Source organism: Podarcis gaigeae (genome assembly GCF_964106915.1).
Source record: "Podarcis gaigeae genome assembly, chromosome: 4".
Classification (NCBI taxonomy): domain Eukaryota; kingdom Metazoa; phylum Chordata; class Lepidosauria; order Squamata; family Lacertidae; genus Podarcis; species Podarcis gaigeae.
In genome coordinates, this window is record NC_139677.1 from 42,080,267 (window position 1) to 42,097,413 (window position 17,147).

At 40.7% G+C, this 17,147-nt stretch overlaps 1 protein-coding gene and 2 long non-coding RNA genes across 11 annotated transcripts in view; 1 reads left to right on the forward strand and 2 right to left on the reverse strand.

The window, feature by feature from the left end:
* CTPS2 (CTP synthase 2) overlaps positions 1 to 17,147 on the reverse strand; it is a 65,613-nt gene that overhangs the window by 20,069 nt on the left and 28,397 nt on the right. For all 9 annotated transcript variants that reach the window (XR_014563104.1, XM_083734383.1, XM_083734378.1 and 6 more), the window contains 2 exons: positions 15,351 to 15,413; positions 14,675 to 14,718 (listed from right to left, as the gene is read on the reverse strand). Coding sequence is in view for 8 of the 9 variants with exons in the window: in XM_083734383.1 (XP_083590509.1) it covers positions 14,675 to 14,718; positions 15,351 to 15,413 (107 nt within the window). In the remaining variant the exon portion in view is untranslated. The remainder of the gene's footprint in view (positions 1 to 14,674; positions 14,719 to 15,350; positions 15,414 to 17,147) is intronic.
* Positions 7,435 to 12,383, reverse strand: LOC310842605. Its single transcript, XR_014563266.1, has 2 exons — positions 9,542 to 12,383; positions 7,435 to 9,234 (listed from the first exon to the last, which is right to left on the reverse strand). It is a non-coding gene; the product is annotated as an uncharacterized lncRNA (long non-coding RNA).
* Positions 8,463 to 13,407, forward strand: LOC310842524. Its single transcript, XR_014563146.1, has 3 exons — positions 8,463 to 8,605; positions 8,987 to 9,134; positions 13,095 to 13,407. It is a non-coding gene; the product is annotated as an uncharacterized lncRNA (long non-coding RNA).

Below are 17,147 nucleotides of genomic sequence, written 5' to 3' on the forward strand. Positions count from 1 at the left end.
ACTCTCTTCCCCTAATCTTATATTCTAAAAGGCACAACTCAAAAGGAAAAAGGCATGAAGAGGAAGCAAATTTCTGATATCTCCCTCTGCTGGAGCCTGACAGAAAATTTGCTTTTACAAATGGGTCCGAATTAAAGTGACTGCCATTATTGTTATATACTATCACAAGGTTATCTTCAGGGGAGATAACTTTCTACAAGCATTGTATTCAAAACTGTTTATACATTTTCCTATTATTTCTGATGTGTTTATGTGTTTATGCATCATTACCCCAGGGTTTATATAATGCACTTTACCTCAGAGCAATATCTATAGGATCTCACATTACGCTTTAGATACGATCAACTGGGTATTTGCATACCTGTAACTGAATTATTTTAATGATTGTGTAGATGTAGCAGCAAAACCTCTTAGCAAAGCAAAATGATAAAATGCCGTGCATGTGCCAGCCCAAAGAATCATACTGAACTCAAAACGATATACACTAATTTAATTATATATCTTCTTAGAGTTATCTGCAGCACACACCCTTTTTGCCCCTAAGGGTTATTTGGACCTTTTCCACTCTTGGCAGTTAAAGGATGGCAACTTTATCCATCCTTATCAGACTTCAGAGAGCAAGCTTTTAGAAACCACACCCTAAGATGTATTTAATTTTAGCGTGTATTCAACTGACTTATTTCTTGCCACAAAAAACATGTTTTAAACTTTCCTTCCAGGTGCATGTGGATAAGTCACATGAACGGTGTAAAGAAATCCCCCTTTTTCTAGCCCATTTGAAAGTGGCTTTTATTCTGACTTTACTGGAGACAGTTTTCAGTGAGGAAAAAATTCAATTAAACAGTGCTTCATGCCGTCTGAGCGTCTGACACAAGATGGTGTGAATGTCACCGTGACTGTGGAGAAATCAGCTGAGTGGCTGTGTGGCGAACAAGCACGTGCACCTTCTTGTACTGGAAATTTGCCTCAAGGCCCGATCAGCCAAGTAAAATCTACCCTTCTGTATCTAGGTATTTCAGTATAAAAATGGTCTCTGACTTTGGTCTGATGGCCCCCAAGTGGATGAGGATGGTTGATACAGCACCTATGTGTGTATGGATGCAGCTTGCTAGTTCAGTGGCAGTGACTCTAATGACTGGCATTAAGGTGAGGCAAGTTATTCTGTACAGTGGTACCTCAAGTTACATACGCTTCAGGTTACATACACTTCAGGTCACAGACTCCGCTAACCCAAAAATAGTACCTTGGTTTAAGAACTTTGCTTCAGGATGAGAACAGAAATCGTGCTCCGGCGGCGCGGCGGCAGCAGGAGGCCCCATTAGCTAAAGTGGTGCTTCAGGTTAAGAACAGTTTCAGGTTAAGAACGGACCTCCGGAACGAATTAAGTACTTAACCCGAGGTACCATTGTACTTGTTAATGTTAATTACCAATTGTTAACCTTTTCTTTAATTGTCTTTTTACTGATAATTATGTGTTATTATGCTTAAGTTTATAACCTCCTTAACAAAACAATGAGATCATTTTATAGTGAATATGCTATTTTAAGTGCTTGGGCCCCAAGCCATTTAGGGTTTTGTATGCTAGTACTAACAGCTTGTCTCAGGTCCAGTAGCTCATTGGCAGCCAAAGCAGCACTTTTAGGATTGGTGACACACATTCACATCGTGTTGTCCAACTTAAGAACATAGTAGCCTCATTCTGCACAAGCTGCAGTATCTGGACCATGTTTAAGGGTAGCCCCACATATAGCACATTATAGTATTTCAGGGAGAAGATCAGCTGAGTATGGACAACAGAGACCAGGCTATACTCAGTGTTCAAAACTCCCATTGTTCTAGGTGCATTTTGCAACAGGGAACTTCATTAGCGTCAACAGTTTCTGAGCTCTGAGGCGCAGTACTGTGCCTAAGATTTCAGATTAAAACTTCAGAGTGGAAGGAAAGGAGGGCCTTTTTCTGCCGCCCCACTTCCAGCTACTCTCTGAAGACTGGAGATGAGACCCTCTTAAGAATATTAGGGGGGTGGGCAGGGAGATGACTGGACCGTGTGAAAAATGAACATAATATCTTAGCTGCTGTTCATTCACTTTCAGCTTTGTATTCTTGTTATAAAAAAGCGCACCTAGACACTCTGTGGTTGCGCCCATAACCTAAGATTAAGGTTCCACTTAGCTCCTAGCTTTCATATCTCAGTTTCTAACATTGGCTATCCCAGTCCACAAATTACAAGCCAGCCTAAGATGGACATAAGCACTTAAAGTCACAGAAGCCTCTTAGGACTCCAGTGACAAGCTGGAATCCAGGAGTACTCCCAAACTATGCCCTGGCACGGTATCACCATCATATCAAGATTCAGCTTCAACTGATTATCCCTCTTCCAGCCCATCATGGTTTCCAGATGCTGGTCCGACACCTTCACAGCTTCTCCTAATTCAGATGGAATGAAGAGATAAGAGCTGTGCACTGTGCTCCAAATTCTCAGATGGTAACACAGAGTGATTTTCTATAGATGTTGAGCAGCATAGAAGACAGAATGGAACCTAATACCCTTACAGCTCAAAAGCCACGAAGCTGAGCAACAGTCTCTTAGTACAAATAGCACTGCAGGTAGGAGCAGAACCGCCACAGTACAGTGCCTCCAAGTACCATCTTCCAGAGTAATTCCAGAAGGACCTCATGGTCAACCATGTCAAAAACCATTGAGAGGTCAAGGAAAAACTACAGGGAACCAACTCCCACTCCATCTGTCTTCCAATAAAGGCCATCAATCAGGGGGACCAAGGCTACTTTAGTGCTAAATATGAACCTGGAACCGTATTGAGCCAGGTCTAGATAAACTGCTTCCTCAAGGCATACCTGTATCACTAGAGCATCTTGCCCAAGAAGAAAATATCAGGGACTAGGTGGTAGTTTTCTTAGACCTCTGGATCCTGGGAGGACTTTTTCAAGCAGGGCTGCACCACTGCCTCTTTCAATGACTCCCTTTCACAATGAGACATTAACCATTCCCTGCACCCATCGAGTCAGTCACTTACCGTATTTTTCGCCCTATAGGATGCACCTAGTTTTCAGGGGGGGGGGGAAATCAAGTAAAAAAATATGATTCCCCCCCCCCCCGCAGTTCTGGGAGCAGTGGACAGGCTGCACGCAGCCTGTGCGCTACTCCAAGACCTTCTCCCTGCTTTTGTGGGAGGTGGCGGAATTCCCCCACCTCCCGCAAAAGCCCACAGGAGCCCAGCGTGACTCCTGCGGGCTTTTCGACCAGGAGGGAGAAGGGACTGAAACGGCCAGTCAGTCCCTTCTCCCTCCTCGGGGAAAAGCCCCCAAGAGCGGTGCGCTCTTTAAAGGGTGCGCGGCTCCTGCGGGCTTTTCTAGGAGGTGGGGGAACCCCCCCCCCGTAGAAAAGCCAGCAGAAGCCGCGGAGCCCCTTTAAAGAGCACACGGCTTTTGCCTGCTTTTGCGGGAGGTGGGGGAATTCCCCCATCTGCCGCAAAAGCCCACAGGAGGCATGGAGAGTAGCGGGAAGGCGACGCCTGCCTTCCTGCTGCCCCCCATCCTCTGGGGCTGGCAATGGGGGAAGCGCTGCTTTCCCCACCGCCAGCCTCAAAGAGCAGACTCTCCTGGCTTCAGCGGAAGCAATGCGAAGCCTCCGGAGCACAGGCTTCGGAGGCTTCGCGTTGCTATCGCTGAAGCCAAGGAGCCTGCATTCGCCCGATAAGACGCACATACATTTCCCCTTCATTTTTGGAGGGGAAAAAGTGCGTCATATAGGGCGAAAAATACGGTACTTCTAGACTTTATCAGCATGTAGCTCCTCTCACTGCTACAAGTCTCCTGTTCACATCTTCCGTCTGCAACAACTGATGTTGAAACCACAAGCTGCAACTTAACAATTTTATCTTCAAAGCGCTTGGTAATCTCTTGCAGCAGGCTATTGAGTGGTCTTTTATTAATGATACAGCACTGGTATGGACCAGCCAGTTAACCACTAACTCTGGAAGGCATAGAGCACACACTGGTTCTGGCAGCGACTGCTCCATCACACAACAATGAAGAAAATAAAAAAGAAAGCAGACCTTAAAAAAAAAGCCTGTCATACACATATCCTTTTTAGAAGCTGAAGAGAACAGGATGGGGCAGACTTTCCAAAAAGTTCCCACCCCATAAGCTAGCATCACCAGTAATGATTTGCGGGAAATGGCCTTGTGGGCCAAACTGGACCTTCTTGTGGGCCCAGATTAGGACCTTCTTGTGAGCCCACAGGCCGGAAGTTTCCCATCCCATGTTGTATAAAGAATGGATGTGGAACTCCCTACCCTGGATTTCCCTCACTGGGATATTCGTTTAAAGATTCCCTCACTCGCAGCAAGGGGTCCCACAACCCACTAGAGCCCTCCTTATGGTCCTTGTCACCCTGGCTTGGCCAGCCCATTACATTCTTGTCCTTTGACCTGCTAGAAGTTTATACAATTACATATTCCAAGGGATATATGAATTACCCTATGTTTAAAATAAATTGCTACAGACCACAAATTAAGTGTGGACATTCCAGCCAACAGATAATTAGTTGATTAACCACAAACAATTAAGGAAGGGATAGGTGGTTTCATTCTAAGATCCAAGCATCTGCTGACTCACAGGACACATGGGACAATTACAACACAATCCCAACTATGTCTAGTCAAAAGCACACCCCAGTAAGTTCCCTGGGGCTCACTCCAGTTTAGGACTGCCGCCATAGATTAATTGTTCCAGGCTTAAAAGAGCACCAATAGAAGCTGCAATATGATGTTAGTCACTGGTGTCTGGAGCCTTTGTTGAATGCAAGGATGCTGTGCCCCTCAAAATTTGAACTTTGCTGATTCTTTCCTAATAGGCCATCTGAATCTAGAGATGCAGGCACACCTTCATTGTACATCATGACACATACATGGAATGGAAAGAGTTGGGAGTGGTGCTTAAGAACAGAAACACATAGGCAGGACATGGAGTTCTACTATATGTTCTACTATATCTGTCAGCGCTCTGGATATCTAAACCAGGTATCTCCTATCATGAGTACAAATCTGATTATCTTAGACTGTTTACCATGGGTGATATCCAATATGAGTTATATTCAGAATAAATGACTGAAATCAATAACCTATGTAGAGATTTCCAGGGGTCTACTCTTAGTGAGACTTAGTATTATACATCTAATATTACTGTGTGCCATATTTAATCTTAAATATTATGTTCATTCCAGAAACCATGGTGTCGTGGTAACCAACTACAGAACTGCAATCATTACAAGATATGGTGCCAATCACATCCACCATTTTCATGCTCATTTATAGAATTCCTATAAGAAATGTTCACTGAAGGCACAGAACTGGAGGGCTCTGAGGTCAGATATTTCATGAAAAGTAGGTGAAAGCTTCCGTGCTATAATTAAACTCTGTCCTATAGAATAAACCAGTAAATTTTATTCTTAAAAAAAAAAAAGAAAAGAAAAAAACTAGAACTAAATGCCACCTTTATTCACTGCCATTCCCAATTACCTGAACAAAACAAAACCAGATTTTACAAGGCGAAATACCACAACACACTCAGATATGTTGTCTAAGAATGGTGTATTGGAGACTGATTGTTAATTTTAAAAATCTGTTCCTTTTTCTAATGGGATACTTACTAAATGGGATATTTATCACCAAGCAATTCAGTCCTAAAGTGCTGTCGTAAGCCAGGATAGGCAAGAATGTAGTTGACCACACTTTCCCAAGAATTATGTCCACATCCTCAACTTGCACAAACCAAAAGGTATCCACCAAATTTGGAGAAGAAAGAGCTGCAGCTACATCTGAGACAGGGTCTCCAATCTGGATCCCTAAAACAATCCACAGCATCCCTTCCATACATTATTGAATCACCTTTACGATTAGGAAACGGACACCATTACGGATCATGTACATGTGATTTCATCCCCACCCCCCCATCAATACATAAACTGCCAAAATTGCAAAATAAATTTCTGTTTTTCCCAGTTTAATGTATACTGTAGGTAGATTTTATAGTTGATAACAGGAAGAAATGACATTTTGTAATGAAACAGTATGAATGTTGGACCCGTCTGAGTTTGGCAGAGCAGGATGGAACTTAGGAACTAGCTTTTATATAGTGATTGCTTCTCTTGGCATGCCTTCATCCAAACATGCAATACTTCTGCCTGTTTGCATTAGAAGCCCCACTTCCTGAGTCTCCTGCAGCTGCTGCCTTTCCTTTAACCCTGTCAAACAACATCATGTCTCTCAGCATCATACTACCTTTGGAGCAGGCTTTGAGAATAAGCAAATAAATTCGTTAGCAAAGATTTGTTCTGTTGTAAATACATTTATCAATACAACAGATGGGGGTACAGAAATGCACAAGATGAATAACAGTTTATAACTGAAGATTAATAAGTTTTCTTAGATCTTATTATCAGGAGATATCAGAAATGGAATGATGGAAAGGACAATATTCCTTCTAGGCCAGCAATAACTTCAGAATGAAATATCCTAGCGCCCTAGGCCAATCATTAAGCTGCCTAGATTCAATGTACACACCCAGTTTATATAGCATACGCCCTATGAGAAATGTGGGGGTGTTTAGATGTAGAGGAGATAAACAGGGAGTAAATGGCAGCAGGCATCATCATGGTAACAAATCAGTGCTATGCAGCCAACAATACAACAGTAGCAGTGTTCTTCATTGTCACAACAAACAGGTGTGTTGTTCTGAAGATTTAAAACATCATCACTAATAAGGTGCAGTTAATGCAGTAACTTGAAGCAGACCAGCAGTGGCACCCACCCCACTCCCTCACAAATACTTACTTGACTCTCTTAACAGATATCTGTGACCGTTCCTTCCCTCATCCCCATGCCTGATCTTCCTTTTCAGACATCATGATATATCGGAATGTTGTGATGTTTAGCTGCTGATATATCACAATGTTGAAAACCAGGTATCGCTCAGCCCTAGTCTGTTTTTTAATATACCTAAAATCCTTTGCTTATTAGGGGCTACCCCACATTTTGTTCAAAAAAATTGCTCTCCAGAGGTAACTACCATGGAGCTATGGAGTAGGGGGTCTGTGGCTTGGCCTTTGAAATATAGGGGGTCCTCAGTAAATAGCTAATTGGGAACCAGTGATATAGAGAATTCATTAAAAGTATCAGCTTAGTTTGTCCTGAATTCAGATTTGAAATTTGATATACTACTACCGGCCAATGAAGTCAGTATACTTTGCTTAAAATATTATTTTACAAACTACAGGTAGCTGCCACCTACCTGTATTACCTACCTCTTCTGAAAACCATTTGTCTAAGTATCTTATTAGTTTCCTGCTAAAATGACAAAACTACATGGAATTGTGGTAAAATCAGGATGACTTAATAGTTATTTTATAACTCATTCTCTCTCTCTCTCACTCTCTCTCTCTCTCTCTCTGTGCTTGAAACTCTTGTTCCCTCAGTAAATCTGTTTGAAAACTAAATATAGGCAGAGCAGCGGAAGAAAAAAACCCTTCTTCTAGGTTACTTAATTCCTTTGAAAGGATAGATGTTTTCAAGGGCTACAGGTGTGCTATCTAGTATGAAGCTATGCTAAGTGCATTGCTATGTCAGGGACTGACGGGGCTCTGAAGAGTGTGTGGCGGAGGCAGGGGACCGAGGGAGTGACCCCGGAGAGGGGACCAGTGACTTATGGGGTTTGACGCCACCCGCAAGTAGGAGCCAGGGCATGGGGAGGAGGGAGAGTCGGAGGTGAAGGTGTGCAGGATGTGGCAGAAGAAGAGGCTGTTCAAGCGACAGATGGGTCGAGAGACTCCCCACCTTCCCCTGCCCCACTGCGTCTGAGAACCAGGAGGGGTTTAAAGCAAGAAGAGCAGCAACAAGTTCCATGCAGAAGAAGTCTCAGGTTGTTGGTGTGCAACCCACCAGGTGAGGGAATATAAGCAGAGGTGCGGGGTCTCACGTTGCTGCTACTGCGCTGAAGGGAGCATATCTGTGAGGGGACAGTTGCTTGGTGGCTAGAGGCATGTTTGTGCATATGCGCTGTGGAAGTTGCTGTAAGTGCTTTTTTTATCAATATAAACTTAACTATCAGACATGGGCCTTCCAAAGCTGGCATGGGCCAGGGCATGCTGTGGCATTTCCTACTTACACCACAAATGTATTACAAGTATGAATGAAGGGAATCAGGAAAAACTTGTAATACTGCAATGTGCCTGGTTACAAAGATCCTATATAGACCTGACAAAAGCGTGGGCTGCTGTTAAAAATATAACAAAGTTCTAGCAATATCCAGCTATTTCCTTATCCCAAAAACACATCTGAAAAGGAAAAAAGCAAAGCTTCTAAGATACACCGGCAGGGTGAATCCAATTACCATATTTTCTTCTTTAAAAAAATAAACTTGAATGTTAAAAGTATGTAACATATCCAACATCTGTCAGCAAAGACAAATTTCATAATCAGGGCGGAGTGAGAGGTATAACAGGGTGGAGCGGGAGAGACATAAAAGGATGCCTCAGCCCTGAGCTTCTCACATTGCATTTGCAGAGCCTCTGCTTTTGGAGTATTGGGTAATTATGATTTATTTATTTTATGTCTTTTTGGATGTCTTCTATAAATGTCCTCAATTCTACTACTTTCAGAATGCATTGCACCACAGTGTATAAAGAAAAATGTGTTTTTATCTTTCCAGGAAAAATATATTTCAGGAAAACATGATAAAGTTTTTCCACAGGAGAAAATACCTCAGCTTCTTACATGTCAGAAGTTGATGTCAGTTAGCTTGCAATTAATGTTGTATGAGCAGAATTAGCAACTTAAGAGAAAATGGCTTCATTGTAATTGCTATATAAAACTACATTTTCCACATACCTATGTAGCTGTCGTATTAAATCAATGTATTTCCCCTCTACAAACTTCAAAATATGTTAACTTTGTTTGCTCTTTTACAGCTTTCGAATATACAAAAATATGGCAGAATTTAATAGCGACCAACTCTTAAGTCTCTTCACTCAGTATGCTATGAAAGAAGGTAGCAAGCATCTGCTTTCCATGGACGGACTTAAAAGTTTGATTCAGAGCCACTTCTCGAATGTTTTGGTAAGTCTTTCCAAATTGCACTGCCAATTAAACTAGATAACATTAATTTTTACCAAAGCCTTCATCTAATTTGTGGTATTTTCCAAACAAATCCAATTCACTAAAGCAGTGTTTTTCAACCACTGTTCCGCGGCACACTAGAGATGTTGCCTGGTGTGCTGTGGGAAAAATTTGAAAGATTTAAAAAAAAGTCAAATTTTCGGCCACTAGGCTGGCGCCGGACTGTGTCCACCCTATTTTCCATCCGTCCTGGGTGGGGATCAGATCGGATGGGATCGGATGAGAGCGAACATAGAGAGCAGCGGGGCTCTGACATCTCCCTCTCCGCACACAGTGGTGGTGTGCCTCGTGATTTTTTTCATGAAACAAGTGTGCCTTTGCCCAAAATAGGTTGAAAAACACTGCACTAAAGGACAAACAAGGGACATAGTCCAATGAAGCTCTGAAGAGTTTAAAACATGACTGGACAGCAAGGGAGGGATGGGGAGGGACAGCAATGTGGGAATGATTCAGTAAGATAGACAACAGCTTCCATTCATTGTAATAATTTGTGTAGCTTCCTATCCAATTCTGAATGAAATTAGTAGAGACTTTACTTTGGTGAACTGCTTCTATAATGATTACCAGTATTTGTAGCTGTTAGGCAACCTGAGAAAAGTAGGATAATCTGATCCTAAGAAAAGCATGTTTTACAAAAGGCAACAAGGCAAAAAGAAATCTAGTACACTGATGCTTGAATGTTTGTCTTTACTTTACATGCTGAAAATATTGTTCAGAAAAATATTTGCCATATTTAGATTGTTTTTGTTGATCGCACTTGAAAAGTTTTAATTTAGATGAAATCATGTTTTCAAACATTGAAATCTCTCCATCAAAATGTTTTTCAAACATTTTAATTAACATTTTAAGGCTTTCTTCAGACAAATATATGGGTTTGATTATACAAAACACTGGGCAATCTATGAATGTGTTATGGTGAAATTTTAGCTACTGCTAGAACCTTAAGCAGCTAGAGAAAAGGAAGTTGATTATAATATCAAATTTTGAAAACAAAATTATTATTTTAGCCGAAGTTAGTTGTTGGTTTTTGAGGCGAGAGTCCTCTCTAAGTTACTTACATAAATAGCGTCACTGAATTACAGAATAGGTGGGGAAATTATAAATTGAGAACCACAATGGAAAGATGTCAAAGTCAGGACTTAGAACAACAGAAGGGTGCTCTAAGAATTACCTAGTGAACTTACTGAATATGCCAACAATATAAAGCCCTCAAAATTTTCTTTCTCTTTTAATATGGTAGCATCCAGTTTTTAATATGGTAGCCTCCAGCAGGAATAATTTTTTTTTAAAAAAACCCAGACACCCAAAGTGTTCAATGGATATAAACAAGACTATGTCAGAACAGGCCCAAACAAGAATGGGTTAATACATGTGTATAGAGTAAATGTTAGCAAATTTGCTTAAGTTCTGTTTAAGATCATAATAAGCATTCCAGTGCCTTCTGAAACAAAGAGTCTAGTCCAGGCTTCCTCAAGCTCGGCCCTCCAGATGTTTCTGGCCTACAAGTCCCATGATCCCTAGCTAGCAGGACCAGTGGTCAGGGATGATGGGAACTGTAGTCTCAAAAACATCTGGAGGGCCGAGTTTGAGGAAGCCTGGTCTAGTCTATCCATTTCTGTTCAAAATGAAATCTAGAGAAAACTATGCACAATTAATAGGTACTTTTAAAAATATATGCTCCTTGCTAAAATGTAAGTGTTTCATTTAGGTATTTAGTGAAAGCTAATATTTGGGATAAATTGTACATAAAAGTAATTTTTATAATAGTTTTGGAACAAAAGATGAGTTCAGCAAGGACAGTGGGAATATACATTAAGGGAAAATCGCAGCTAAAAAAATGTAACTCACCAGAGCTGTTAGGATCAGTACAATCTAGTGGCTAGAATGCTTGTTTTGTACAATGAAGAAATACATGTTCAGATACCCACTTAGGTGGGAAATCGCTGTCTTTCAGTTTAATGTGAGTCATAGAAATATTAAAAGAAATAATAATACCCAGTAGATAAGAATGCCACAAAAAGAATGTGCACCACAGGTCACATTCACAAACAGGATTTGCTAGCACAAAAGCTAAAATACTAAGAGATAAATGTGCTCTCTCAAACAACCACATAGAGTGCTAATAAAACAAAGTATGAGAAAAAGGGTGCAGCTGCACTTTTTAAAAAGTAGTGCGAAAGTAAATGCTTAAAATGCTAATATGCTCTGCAAAAGTAGACTGAGCTATCTGCAAATGTATCTTATTTTTGTTAGCGTGCCTGGTACAGCTACTCAGAGTAGTACAATCTTTGTGCCCCATGTAGAGTGGTGAGCAGAAGTCCAAACCCTCTCTCACAAGGCGCACAGCAGCATGGTCATGCCATTCATTCAATGCAAAGTTCCTTCACACCTCCCAGCAACAGCCAAGAGATTGTTCTTCATCCACAGATCTACTCTTGCTTTTCCCACAAGCAACCTATGTGGCAGGAGCCTAGGAATAAAAATAGTTGTCGAATGTTCTTGGGAAGCACTTGTTCAGTGAATGGCAGTGCTGTGATCCTGGTTGTGGCCTGGAACAAAAGCAGCTGGGCACAGAGACGCCATGTCTGGTTTCTATAACAATAACAAAATCCCAGCCACAGGCTAATGGAGGCCTACTAATATGGGTCTCATGTCAATCTTATGTCATCAGATTTTAACATTTGCCTTGCCGTTTCCCTAAATTAAAGGCAGGTTTGGGCAGGACCAAAGCATACTTTGGCTGTGATGTTAAAGGCACAGCGAGTTAGGTTTGCCTTCCTGGCCTATTATACCTTTCTGTAGACTGTCTGTTCAGTACAAGAGGACTGCTAGAGGGAGAGTATGCAATGGTCACAGAGGCTGAGCCACTAAGTGTCAAGAGCAGAGCAGATTTTGCACCATAACAAAAGTTCAGTGGTTTAGCTTTCTAGCTTAACTGCTCCAAGTACAGTGCTTTGTCTTTTTTCCACAGAAGTGAATGGTACTCAGTTAATTCACTGAGAGCCTTTGTGAACTAAGCCAGATCCTATCTGCCCCACTTCTTAACGTCCCTTTACTCAAGCTACATATCTTGGTGTGATGCTAGAGTCAATTATTATTGTTTTCGTTGGTATTTTAAGTTGTTACCCACCCTTCAACGCTAAGGTCACGGGGCGAGTCACAACTATTTGAAAAACAACTTTGAAAACAGTTAAATATAATTAATGGCTTTTGCATATATTGGTTAGCAAAGTATTTCAACGTTTGTTTTATAAATGTCTCCTTCTGTTTCAGTATTTAAGTTATGATTTATAGGTATCTGCTTTGATATATTTTCATTTTATATTTCTATTATGCTTTGGGAAAATATTTATAAAATAAATAAATAAATAAATATAAAAAATTGTATTTATATATTTTTATTTTGAAAGGCAGTGTTTGAAACCAATAAAAGCCTGTTATGTTGGATGTGAAGGGCAGTTACAGTTCTTTTCTAACCCCACTCTCCCAGTTCTCCATCACCTATCAATGAGGCCATTCGCTCAGGCCAAGTAAGGGACAGGGCAGGTCTGCTTTTTTACACCTGGTCCTACATCCTGTTTTCCCAAACCAAATGTAGCCGCTAACTCCTGAGAGAAAGGCACTTGGAACTTGGAAGAGGAACACAGAATGGGGCTGATGGGGAAAAAAACAGTGTTCCAGAATTGTTCATAGGTGTACCCAACATAGACCCTGATAAAACTGTACAGCGCCTATAAGGAAATGAAAAGGCTTGCTCAAAATTGTGTATAGATAACCATGTTTCAAGGAAAAAATTTAGCTTAAATATGTTCCGTAACTCACTATTCTGAAAGTTATCGTATATAAAACTATTTTGCTTTCTTTTCCACTCCCTTACCACCACCCAAATAAAACTTACAGGGTTCAATGTCTCTCAACGATATATCCAAATACGCGGACTTGGATAAAGATGGAAAAATCAACTTTAATGACTTCAAGGCACTGATGAGCAAGTTAGGCAGTTTGGCAGGATTGTCTAATTTGGCTGGAATAACCGGTTTGCTCTCCTAAGGCATCCAATGAAGAGACGACAGACAGAAAGTACTTCCAAGATCCCCAAACCAACCTATTATGGACATTTACAATTATATTTGTACAAAGAATCTCTCTAAAACTAAATTTAATCATTGTGGAATGATGGATGTCATTGAATAAAAATCTACTTTATTTACTTCATTTGCTTTCAAACTATGCATGTATGATGACTGGTAAAACCATGCACAATCTTACCCAGTAGATTTAAAGGGTTTACACAAAGCATATGCAACTGGAAGTATGGTTAATACTTCCTTTTTACATATATCTAGTCCCTTTCCTAAAAACTTTGCCCTTTTCACTGTTGCATTACACTGAGTTGACATTTTATATGAGCTTTCTCTGCTATGGCTCTAAGGAGCACTGCCCCACCAGCTCAGTCTGCCCTCAGCCACCCATCTGTCATTTTGCTTATAACCAGTCTAGGACTGGGTCTGTCGGTCACTGGTTCTGGCTCCACCAGCTGTTGGTTCCTCTGCCTTCCATCCTATGGAATGCACCAATGGGCACCAACCACCACCAAATAATTCTGATTTTACTAGCCGGCTGTTTACAACTCTCCACTGTAAAATTCTCTGTTATTCATAACTTCTGGTTCTTGTTTTTTAGCTGGCTTTTGAACCCTAAAAATAGGAGTACATCTCCTAATGCAAAGGCTTTTTAGAGTCTGGGAGCTTGGCAAAAGCTATCTAAAAAGTCCAACCAGAGACATATTCTTTAATATGGGCTCTTTATCCTATACAGAACACTAGTCAGCTCTTGATCAATGCATGATAATAGTTAGGGTGTTTTTGACATTAAAGTAATTCCATAATTATTCTGACCACGTGCAACTGCTAAAATTAGTACTGTTATTACTTCTTCATTTACTAATCCTCAGGATAATGATCTTTTTAAACAGATTTATCCAAAACCAATCAGCAATTTGCAAATGATTCACTTATTTGCTCTATGACCTCTGTTATGCAACCTCTTTACAGTTTGATCAATTGCAATGGTGATATCCCATTAAATTTGTCTAATAGAAAGTCTCATCAACTGAGACCAGAGATAATCAGGGCAAAGTGCCAAAAATGTTTTCTCTGTTGGAGCTGAGCACCAGAACATACAAAATGGTATATTAACAAATGTGCAATTATTTCTTTGGATATAAAGAAGATATGGGGAACATGTGTCCCTCTGAACTACAACTTCCAAAATCCCTCAACATTTGGGCAGGTTGGTGCTGGTTGGAAGAGATGGAAGTCTAGTAATATTTAGCAATATTTAGAGCGCCACAGATTTCCCACCCCCTGCTATAGAGGAACAAACTCTCAGCCTCTCTTAATGCTACTATGAATGACACAATTGTTAAGTAGCCAGCACAAAAGATCTATCAAAACCATAAGGGGAAATTCAATACTTACAACAGGATTCTTTGTGTTTGGGTTAAATTCTGTAGAATTTGCATCTGCAGAAAAAGAGCAACTACATTTTTGTGGGGAAATGATTGCTTGTACATAAGAGCATGAGCAAAGTTCTTATTGTTGCAAGGTGATTTCATAGCAGGAGGCCCGCTTGGAGCATGATCAACGCGTGGACAGCTCATGCTGTCCTAATGATTGGCCCACGTAAGCATAGCCTGATCGGCTACGTGGCCTGGTGTGATGGCATGGCACTGTCCTTATTTGCTGGCTGAGAACAAGTTGCATTCCTTGTATTTTGTATCTTTCGGACTTTACACAATAAATTTTAAAATGTTAAAGATGTTAAACGAATTATAGCACCTTTGTCATTTTGAAGGAGAGGTTTTTGGCACACATATCAGCAAAACGTTTGGGGGGATCATATGAATTTTAATATCCACAGAGAGACATATGTTCAAAATTACAGCACTTCACTTGTCCTTGTTTCAAGAAATAAAGATAAGCTAAAGGCCAATATAAGGAGTACACCCACAGCAGAAGAATGAATATGAGCGTGAGGAAATGACAATTCTTTGTCCACCTGTCAAATTGACATGGCAGGGAGATCTAGCCCATTGGCTAGCAAATGTCACCCATCCCTGCTTTAAATGAACAATTTTCATAGAAGGTAACACACCTTGCCAGTTTAGACAGTTTCGTGCAAACTCCACTACTGCCAGCTGCATCCCCAAGCAAACCCCTAGAAGAAACAGGAAAAAAGAATGAATGAGCACAAAAACTCAAACTTTTTATATTCTAGGCCATGACCCAGTTCATATTTATTGGCTTTTGAGAACTCAATTATGGGAAAGTGGGATTTAATATAAAAATGAAATCAAATGTGTTTGCCAAAAGATTTTTCCATTAACTGCTGCAACATATCACTTCTCACTAACCACTATTTAACCACTATACCTTGCTGATTATTTGTCTCTATTCGCTGCCTAGAGCTCCGATTCAGGAATATTCAAATCCAGGGTCCATATCTGACCAACTACTATGGATATTCAGAAAATGCAACTTCCACATGAGCAGTTTCTACAATATATGTATTTGTACATCATTTAAATCAACCTTAATAGAAACTCTCAGGTACTGATTCCATAGAAATTCTTACATGTTATAAAACAGCAACAAATTGTTTCCAAACACAATCCAAACCAATTTCTTTCCCACTCACTCAACATTGTAGCAACATATTATAATAAAAACAAACCTCAGTTTCAAATGTATGTATGCAATACTTCAAATCCAGTATGCAAAACTAATGATGTATTTTTTTCACAAGAGACCAATTAAATTTTTATATTCCTGAAATGTTTAGCCCAATTTACAGACTTCCTAAACTGTGTGAGCATCTTTTTCAGGCACTAATGACTACCAGTGGACATTTTTGCCCTTATAAAAATTCAGAATTATCTTTGCAACTATTGGGCTAAGCATTTGATTTGGATTTAATTTGAAAGATTAGGTTTTTTACTGTTTAATACAATCCCAACAGGATTCATTATGCCTGCTAGATCAAAACTGACCAGTCCTAATTTACTCCTGCTAAAGCGATTTAAATGGGACCAAACTTATAACCGTATACTCCAATGAAATGGATATATGGACCTATCTAAGAACTAGAAAGCTTTTTTAGTTTCTCTTTTTTTGCAGCAAAGGTTAGTTTTACTTTAAACACTGAGGGCAAAATCAGAACAGACAATAGGTGATACACGATCACATAGCCTCAATGTTATAAAAAGTTGAATAAATGAAACCATGACAGACTTGGATTGGGGCCATGAAAATAGAAAGGGAAATTTAACCCTCCTCCCATGCACTGTTTGTTTTCCTGGTCTAAATTGTCCTCCAGTATGGTTTAATCTTCTCTAGTTTAACCTTATGGGACGCGGGTGGCGCTGTGGGTAAATGCCTCAGCGCCTAGGGCTTGCCGATCGAAAGGTCGGCGGTTCGAATCCCCGCGGCGGGGTGCGCTCCCGTTGCTCAGTCCCAGCGCCTGCCAACCTAGCAGTTCGAAAGCACCCTCGGGTGCAAGTAGATAAATAGGGACCGCTTTCTAGCGGGAAGGTAAACGGTGTTTCCGTGTGCAGCTCTGGCTCGCCAGAGCAGCGATGTCACGCTGGCCACGTGACCCGGAAGTGTCTCCGGACAGCGCTGGCCCCTGGCCTCTTGAGTGAGATGGGCGCACAACCCCAGAGTCTGTCAAGACTGGCCCCTACGGGCAGGGGTACCTTTACCTTTTACTTTAGTTTAACCTTATAGCTAGAACCCTATGCACACTTATGAGGGTGTAAGTCTTCTTGAACTCAGTACAATATACTTCTGAGTAAACATGCTGCATGTCAAAATCATTCAGTAAGAAATGGAAGTGTTAGAAACTGAAGCAGTGTTAGAAACTGAGATATGAAAGCTAGGAGCTAAATGGCAC